This window comes from Silurus aristotelis (genome assembly GCF_946808225.1).
Source record: "Silurus aristotelis genome assembly, chromosome: 20".
Classification (NCBI taxonomy): domain Eukaryota; kingdom Metazoa; phylum Chordata; class Actinopteri; order Siluriformes; family Siluridae; genus Silurus; species Silurus aristotelis.
This window is the reverse complement of record NC_139593.1, coordinates 2,847,191-2,857,281: the sequence shown is the minus strand read 5'-3', so window position 1 is coordinate 2,857,281 and position 10,091 is coordinate 2,847,191. Positions and strand designations below refer to the sequence as shown.

At 38.1% G+C, this 10,091-nt stretch overlaps 1 protein-coding gene across 1 annotated transcript; it reads left to right on the top strand.

Moving 5' to 3' along the window:
- Window positions 1-3,354: 3,354 nt before the first annotated feature.
- Window positions 3,355-9,465, top strand: LOC310715626 (B-cell receptor CD22-like; the record flags this gene model as incomplete). The annotated part of the gene is made up of 5 exons (XM_083522146.1): window positions 3,355-3,532; window positions 4,981-5,042; window positions 6,688-7,026; window positions 7,723-7,971; window positions 9,197-9,465. The coding sequence occupies exons 2-5, from the start codon at window positions 4,985-4,987 to the stop codon at window positions 9,463-9,465; spliced, it is 915 nt and encodes a 304-aa protein (XP_083378272.1). The 5' UTR covers window positions 3,355-3,532; window positions 4,981-4,984.
- Between the last annotated feature and the right edge of the window lie 626 nt (window positions 9,466-10,091).

The window sequence follows — 10,091 nt, the reverse complement described above, 5'->3', positions numbered from 1 at the left end:
TGTAAAAGTAAGTTTCAGCAGTTTTCACCCAAAACCACCATTTGATTTAAGTGATCATATAACTTATTTTTATTTCAGAGTTACAATACACAGCTGCTAATGTTAATGAATATAATGTTAGTAACATGTTTTGCTTTAAAAAAACAACTCTGATGTTCTTGTATGTTTTGCTCCTTTTAGTCTTTGAGCAACATGAATGTGGAGCTCATTGGTTCAGGGAAGAGGACCACAAATGTTCTCCATTTATACAAAACATACAAAATAAACATTCACCCTACTAAAGCCTAAATAATGGGCCAAATCAATTCCAGAATTAGTGGATCAGGGTGACTGGGACCAAATTTGGCCTGACAGTATGCTTTTATCCCCCCCCAAAATCGGATATTGATGGCTGGTACCAGATATTTATAAATATCCTCTTGCACACAACTACCTTCAGCTTGACTGCTATTTCTAAATCCTTGCACCAAATCACGCTTTGGTGGCTGGAGGTCTAATTGCAGCCTGAGTCCACCAACGCCTGACATGTATCCCCTTGGATACGCAGCAGTATGTGTCAGGATCTTCCGGGCGCACGGCGCGTACTTCCGGTTCCGCAGCGCAACAACCAAGAGTTTAGCTTGGCACTAGATATTCTCACCGGCTTCCTAAAGTCCCTGGATTAGGGTTAGGTTAGGGTTAACCCTAACCCTAACCCTTACCCATATTTACTGCCAGCAACTGAACTACTGTGTGTGTGTGTGTGTGTGTGTGTGTGTGTGTGTGTGCAGTTGATAGTCTAGTAGTCTAGAAGACATAAAGTAATCATTACTACCCAAATTTTATTAACTTTCCATAACAGCACAAGCGCTTTATTTCTTTTACCTCAATCAATGATAGCCTGTGTTTTATTAGCAACAAGCTAGCAGCTAACGTTACTGATGATATTTCTGATGTATAACTTTGTCTTTAGAGTAAACTAATGGACAGTGTTATAGATGTAAGCAGATAATGTGTCTGCTATAATAACTGCCATATGCTCATTTAAAAGACAAAAATTTTTATTTTACTGTTGATGTGAGCAGCCATGTTCTGATGTCATGTGCCTTTCTCAACTTTTTTTTATTACAATCTTTAGTAAAAACTGACTGGCACTCGGTGTTCCTGATTCACTGTAACACTGATTAAGTGCTACTAGCCAAAGCCTTGTATATATATATATATATATATATATATATATATATATATATATATATATATATATATATATATATATAGCCTCATTTTAAATAAATAAAAAGTTTCTTTCGGCTTCTCCCGTTAGGGGTCGCCACAGCGGATCCTCCGCACGTTTGATTTGGCATATGTTTTACGCTGGATGCCCTTCCTAACGCAACCCTCCCCAATTTATCGGGGCTTGGGACCAGCACTGAGAGTGGCTGGGGATGGTTCCCTGACCGGGAATCGAACCCGGGTCGCAGCGGTGAGAGCGCTGCATCTTAACCACTAGACCACCAGGGGACCCATCCTCATTTTAAATAAATAAACTGTATAAAACATGATCTTGTATGTGAGTCATTTGTGTTTATCTCACAGATCTGTTATGAAAATGTATCATTTACACTCTTTCATACACTCAGTCAGTTCCCTCTAATCATATACACTTAAATTAATATTAAATTAATAAAAATGCAGTAATTATTATCTCCACAAAGCTTGGATAGAGTTTTCCAAGCAGACCTCTAAGTGTCAATAACACTCCAGTGTAGAACTCTGTCACACTGAACTTCATCCTGACTGAATTTAGGTTGCACAAAAATGAGCTATTTGTTAATGTGGTTTCTGCAAGGAGAAATTTATTTAAAATTAATGGAAGGATTCTCATTTTTAGATCTAAAACTTTACATTTTCTGACTATAGGCTCTGGTTCTGTTGACTCTGGTCATAGGTAGAAAACCAGACTTTTCTCTTTATTGGCATCGCCAGACTGAAACAGAGCGCACTGATTAGTCTCATCAGCTGCAGGTGTTCCTTACCACTCGTTTCCGCCGGCTCCGCCTACACTCTCGGACCGCTGGTACAATCAATGATTTGGGTGCTTCATATTAAATAAAAATTATATTCACATACACAGTCATACTGAGTATGACGTAGTGAAATGGCCTGACCTGACATGACTAACCCAGCGTGGAAGCAGGACATCTTCATTTCCTTAAATGAAACCGCAGGTTTTAATTTTATATATTTGTAGCTCCCAACTGTGCGTTAACATAAACAGCGTGAAGAACAGGGTCATGCACAAAGGTCATTGTCACTGCTCTGGATAATGAGAATGGTGGAGAGTCTAGATGAAGTCTAAATAAAAAATGAGAAACTGTAACATACTCAATGTCCAAGTAAATATATAAATATATAAATGCCAATTATTTCATTAATTTGAAACAGGCTATAAGAGGGGGGGTGTCAGTGTAAATGCAGTTCAGTGTTGTGCTGATGGTGCAAATAGTACTGTATATGACTGTAATCCTGACAATGGACATCTGAGAAAATGTCTAAAGCACCAGAGCTGCCTGTTAATCAGATAGTTTAAAACTTGGTATACTTTAAGAATTTGGAGTAACACTGAGTGTACTGGCGTTTTCACTTCCTCCTTGTCATTTCACACATGTTGAACTTTAAACGCTTGCTTTATAATGTGTGAAAATAAATAACCGTTTTTAAACCCATGTGTTGTGGTCCATTTGCTTTTGTATGACTTACCTGTTTATTTAAATTAAAATTTATACCAGTTTATGAAGTAGATTTTAGTTTATTGACACAATTGGGCTCAGTGGACTGATCAGAGTTGACTGTTGAAGGTTCTGAAGGCCCTGTATGAGGCGTATATCACATGCTTTACCACTATATTAAATCCTAAAAATGACCACAGAGAAGAAATACTTACTTTGGACAGAAGAAATAAAAATAATAATAAGAAAAAGGCAACAACAGTCATCACCATGACAGTGTGCAGGACACGGCTCTGAAACTGAAGGCTAAATCATGCTGATGAACATTTCAGGTGTGCAGCAGAACAGCTGGGTGTGGTAACATCATACATGTATACATGTCTACAATATACATGTATTAACCAGCATGTTCACTCTACATATGTGTGTATGCTAATTACAGAAAGGGTCGTGGAGAGGATGAATAAATGCAGCTCGTTCATCAGCTCTGTCCTCTGACTATAAATGGCGATGTAAACCCACAGCTGACCATCACTTAGGAGACTTTTTTTTATTTTTTATTTCTTAGCCAATGATATCACTCGTGTTTTTTTTTTAAATGCAAATGACTCTCACAGTCAAGTCAAAAAGCAGCTCTGAAAACATTCTACTTCAGTGCTACTGCTGTTTTAAATGTTGCAGACTGTATTTTAGATTTCTATAATTTTCACCAAAGTATTTTCTCACTTTTTTAAAAGACGCAAGATCCCTCAACCACACACACTTTCGCTCACACTTTGTCTTATTCTGTCTTTTTGCTGTGCACGAGGGTCCGAGGTGATACGGTAAGAAAAGTCTGGATTTTGCTATTTTCTTGCAACAGTTTCTTGTAAAACTACTGACACTATACCTTGTACCTTCAACTTTCTCCAGTTATAAAGGAGATATAACCATTGAGATAGTTTGAATTGTTTGTGTTGTGAGCAACAGATATTGAAGAATCCGAAAGATTCTAAACTGCTCTGCTTGTGTTGTAAATCATTTATAGAATACAATGTACCACTATTTATTTAAAAAACTTCCACATTAAAAGGAGCTTGTGGTCCATTCTTCACACGTGAACTACTCAATTAGCTGGAGGCAGTGTGACATAATTCTGGATTGTTTTGGTTCTTTGATGTTCATCCTGGAGTTGTTGTCAAAGCAGCAGGTTCACAAACTCAACCCTGGTTATGAGTAGAATTATTTTACATTAAAAACATTAGATTATGTCTTATGATGTCCTGTGCAGACGTGTACAGAATACAGGAGATGGTCATACAGTATGCATATGAAATTCCTGCAGTTCCTACAGTGTTGCTGTTGCCTCTTGGTAGCGTCCCTGATGAGTTTTCTCCTCGTCCTCTCATTCAATTCGGAGGGTCGTCCTTATCTTTGCAATGGTGCCACATTTTCTCCACTTATTGATGCTGGTTTTTACGAGTTCCATCGTACATTCAGTGCCTTCGATATTGTTTATATTCCTTTCTTGATTGTTACCTTTCAAAAAATGAGGTGTCACATATTCGTGAGCAGATCTTTGTGCTCCATGGCTCTTAGTACAATGCAAACTTGAACATTCAAACACTACAGCCTTTTATCTGGTTTAAATCAGAATCACTTTAATTAATGGCAGGTAGATGCCCTTTACCTACAGGTGTAATTTTGAATGTGACTGGTTCACTCTATGAGCCCCCCATTGTAAAAGGGTGTGTAGACGTGTGCAATCAGGTGGTGTAGTTCTCAAGATTAAAGTTGTGAGTAATGACTGAAGAACCACTCACCAGTGGTTTATGTGGTTTGGATTTCCTGCTCAATGATGCTGTGCTCCTGTTCCAGAAAGAGCAACTATGCACACAGTAGATCTTTTCCCCACAGTAAAAGCACAAGAGTTTTTATGGCACGTTCTCTTCTTATTGCTTACTCAAGAGCAACCAAGTTACATTAACTCAATACTCTCAGCTTCTTTGGTAGTATTAGAAGGGCAGGAAATTTAAGAGCATAGCTGCTCACCTCTGCAGATACCTTAGGAAAGATTGAGCAGGATTTTGATGGCTTCTTTACCATCTGGAGAATAATTGAAGACTCATTGAAACAGTTCCCAGAAGTGCTTGAATGTGACACTGGACCTTCCATAAATAAATGCTCCTCACATTGCCATGTTGAATTTGTCTAAATAAAAGTCAGTTTTACTGCAATTGATAATTTTGTGTGAATTTATTATGTTTTTTGTTACATGTTTGAATCTTTATAGAAGAATGACGTCCCTTAAAATAACTTCACTGCTTTGTCTGGTCTTTCTGCACTTGATGATGGGTGAGTTTTACATTCAACATTATTGCACTACCACACAATGAACCCGATTAATAAAAAAATAACCACAATAGTTGTCGTGAATTGCTAGTGTCTTCTTCTTCTTCTTCTTCTTTTGGCTGCTCCCACTAGGGGTCGCCACAGCAGATCATCTGTCTCCATACCCCTCAGTCCTCTACATCCGCATCTTTCAAACCAACCACCTGCATGTCTTCCCTCACCATATCCATAAAACTCCTCCTTGGTTTTGGTCCTTCCTCTGCACATGTCCAAATCATCTCAATCACACCTCCCTCACTTTGTCATCAAAACGTCCTACATGCGCTGTCCCCCTAATAAACTCATTTCTAATCCTGTCCATCGTCATCACTCACAATAAACTTCTCAACATCTTCAGCTCTGCTACCTCCAGCTCCACCTCCTGTCTTTTACTCAATGCCACTGTCTCTAATCCATACAACATCTCAGGTCTCACCACCGTCCTATAAACTTTCCCTTTCACTCTCACAGATACTCTTCTATCTCAAATCACTCCTGCTATCACTCTTCTTCACCCACTCCACCCTGCCTGCACTCTTTTCTTCACTTCTCTAACACACTGTCCATTACTCTGCACTGTTGACCCCAGGTACCTGAACTCCACCACCTTCTCCACCTCTTCTCCCTGCAACCGCACCCCTCCACTGCCCTCCCTCTCATTCACCCACATGTACTCTGTCTTACTCCTACTGACTTTCATTCCCCTTCTCTCCTTTGCATACTAATGTCTTCTCTTCTGCCATGAAATGAAGAGAGTAACAGATGCCGATGTAGATTTGGGCAGTTTAATGACAAACACAGTTTACAATCCCAAAACAAGAATTAAGCAAAGAAAATCAGAAACACACATCAAATCAGCCAAACACTAATCAGACAGCCTGCTAATGCCAGAGCTTAACAATCACATTACTTAATCAATCAATCAATCAATCAATCAATTAATCAATCAATCAATTAGTAATCAGTGTATATACAATTGGCCCTTTCATTCCATCGTTTTAATATTGCTTCTCACTAAGATGATATCAAAATAAATCTCATAAACATTAATAAATGTTTAGTTTTAATTCAACCCCAATTCCAAAACTGTTGAAACACATGTAAAATGTAATTAAAACAAAAATGCAGTGATTTGCAAATCTCATTAACCCACATTTTATTTACAATCTAAATACAAATGTTTAAAATAACTGTCAATAGATACATTTAAAAAATAAGGTAATGTTGTAGTTGGCCACATTGGGTGTGTTTACCACTGTGTAGCATCATGTCTTCAGTCCATAATCATCTGAAAAATTAGGAGACCAGTTGCTTAAGTGTTAGAAGAGGAATGTTGCCCCATATGTGTCTGATACTAGATTTTAGAACTTCTAAAATGCACCAAATGTTTTCAAATGGTGAAAGGTCTAGACAGCAGACAGACCAATTCATCACTCAGACACTTCTACAAACATAATTACAAAACAGTTGGGACACTTTTCTGTCCCAACCTTTCTGAGATGTGTTGCAGCCATCACATTTAAAATTACCCTATTTTTTTCCCTAAAATTATATATTTTCTCAGTTTAAGCATGACCTCTAATCACCTCTTTCATGTGTCATGTTTCAGGAGCTCTTGGGAATCAATGGAGTGTGAAATACAGCAAACATCATCTCTGTGCTGTAAAAGGATCTACAGTGGTTTTGGAGGCCAATTACACACATCCAACAGATGTTACAGTGATAAACAGGTTTTGGTTAATAAACCCAGTTAAGGGTGTAGAAGCGACTGATCTGCGTAATGAATCAGGTTACTCAGGCAGAGTGGAGTATTTAGGAGATAAACAGAATCACTTCTCCCTCAGACTGAGTGATGTGAAGAAATCAGATGAACACATGTACTGCTTCAGATTCAGAACAACTAAAGATAAATTTCAGGGTGAATCTGGAATTACACTCAGAGTTACAGGTAAATAAAATCATCTTATTCTCTACATGTGTCACTCAGACCATAATCTCCTTTTAGAGGAGTTTTGTAGCAGATGATTGAAAAACTCGAACATGTTTTTACTGAATTACTGTTTTCATGATATGAACTCCAGACAACAGAAAGCAAATGAATGATAACACGGGAGACACACAACAAAAGATAGTACAATAAACACACAACTAAGAGAACTTAAATAGGATGAAACAAGGCATAAGGAGACACATGTGACCAGCATGTGACATGCAGGGGCTAATGGGAAATGCAGTTCTTATTGACTGTCACACAGAGGCATAAAAAATAATTAATTACATTAGAATACAATTAACTTCTTATAAGTAAATACTACCATGATCACCACTTAAAGGAACAATTTACTTATTAAAAGACACAGGAATAATCACAGTAGTATTTTTGGAATTATGCAAATATTATTGAGTTTGTTCTTTTATTTTGAGCCTCATGAACATGAGCTGATTTTAGTGTCAGAAACATGTTAACAATTTACCACTGTTTCTACTGTTCTCTCTCACACACACACACACACACACACACACACACACACACACACACACACACACACACACACACACACACACACACAGGTGGGGGTGATTGAGGTAAATGAGCAGGTGATTATTCACTGATGCAGATTTAATGTTTCTCTCATTGTATAAGATCTTCAGCTGATCGCTCCTGCAGAAGTGACAGAGGGAGAATCAGTCATTCTGACCTGTAAAACCACCTGCAGTCTGACTGATCCAACATTCATCTGGTACAAAAACACACATGATTTAACCACAAACACCTTCAAGAGCAACGAACTCCACCTGCAGAGGGTCAGCAGTGAGGATGCAGGCAGTTATAACTGTGCTGTAAGAGGATCTGAACATCTCCCATCTCCTGCTCAATACCTCAGTGTCAGATGTGAGTTTTATTTACTTTATTATTATTGCATAACGCAGTATTTAATAAAGTAAAACAATACAAAATAAAAATAATGAAACGGAGCTTAAAGCAAACTGGAATCTTTATTTTCATTCTCGTCATTTCACATTTATTGATTAGAACATACACAGCTCTGTGTTCTCTCTCTCTCTCTCTCTCTCTCTCTCTCTCTCTCTCTCTCTCTCTCTCTCTCTCTCTCTCTCTCTCTCTCTCACACCTCTTATCTCTTTTCCCTTTATCCTCGCTGCCCCCATGGGACACTGTTTAGTAAAATTACATACAGGTGTGGGATCCTTATCACTCACTTCTCCAGACTCCACCCTCCATTTATACTCTGCTTCTTGTCCCTGTTCCCACACGTACTTTCTTCCTAAAAACACACTGTGTTCTGCATACAGAATCATCTTGATGTTTAGATGTACAGCTGAAGTTAGTTTTTTTCTATTAAACAAAACACTATGGAGAGATTGAACATCTTTACCTGAACCCTTGATGTAATTTCACTGTTTTGTAATTAAAGTAACTTTGAGTGTTTGATTGATGATTTTGCAAAAACAATTTCAGTGAGAAGAACTTTAACATTTAAAGATAGGAGGGCATTTTCAGCTCTAAGTCCCAAAAGCTGTGGCGAAGGCTAGCAGGTTAATGTATTTTAGGCTGCTTGATGGTGTAGACTTGACGATTCCACAGATATTCCTGACCAACAGTCCAGGAATGCACATGGAAGGCAGCAACTGTTAATCATTCCTACAAAATACTGTGTACTAGAGATTATTGTGGAACTGAAGAAGACCTGTGGAAATTGTTGTGTGTTGTAGGAGGTTTAGTTTTGTCTTAGGCATTAAAAAAAAGTTTTTACAATAAATTTTTTTTTAATTTTTTTTTTTTTTAATTGCCCACACATAATGCAAAAAAAAGTGGTGAGAAGTGCTGAAATTCTATATCAAAAATGAAATACTGGCTTCAGGTATTGATTAAAAATAATGCAAAAATATTAATTAGGACAATGAACTACACCATCTGTAATATCAGTACTATGGACAGTGAAAAGTACAAGTGCATGTGTAGTAACAAAGTCGGGCATCAGAACTCCACCAGTGTAACTCTGAATGTTTCTGTGTAAGTTAAAGCTGAAGATCTTTTTTACAGCCAATAAAAGATAAAACTATTATAATTGTATTTCTTATTTATCAACTGATTTTAGATCCTCCAAAGAATGTGTCCATTAGTTCCTCTAGTGAGAAAGTGGAGGGAGGTTTTGTGAATCTGACCTGCAGCAGTGACAGTAACCCACCTGTGGAAAACTACACCTGGTTTAAGGAGGAAGAATCATCACCTGTAGGATCAGGACAGAGTTACAGAGCTCTACAGAGTGGACTGTACTACTGTGAGGTTCAGAATAAACTCGGCTCTGAGAGATCAGCTGCAGTGTCCATCACTATAACCAGTAAGAGAGATGATATAAATCTATAAATCAGAATTACACTGTATAATATTTAACACTGATTCATTATAACATTATATTTCCAAGTCAAGTCAAGTCAAGTTTATTTGTATAGCGCTTTTCACAACAGACATTGTCTCAAAGCAGCTTTACAGAAAACAACAGTGAAGGTGAATGGTGTGCGTTTGTCCCTGATGAGCAAGCCGTGGCGACAGTGGCAAGGAAAAACTCCCTTAGATGATATGAGGAAGAAACCTTGAGAGGAACCAGACTCAAAGGGGAACCCATCCTCATATGGGTGACATCAAGAGTTTGGTCATAAATCTTTCAACAATACAGAACAATTTGTGATCATCATAGATCCAGCATCAGCTTCTCCATGCCAGGGCCTTTAAACACTCGGCATCTACTTCTCCATGATCATCCATAGGTCCATAATCTTCACGAGGTGGGACGTGACTGGAGCTGGCCAAACCTCAGGATGCCTCGGGATGGGGAGAGAAAGAGAAGCAGTGGAGAGGAATTAGCGTAGCTGTTGTTCATGATATTAACAGCACAAGTTGATAATGTGCATGTGATCAGATGTTCTGGAGCACAAGGTTATGATGTGATGTGTGTGATGTGTGTTATGTGTAGGCTTTGCTAAAAAGATATG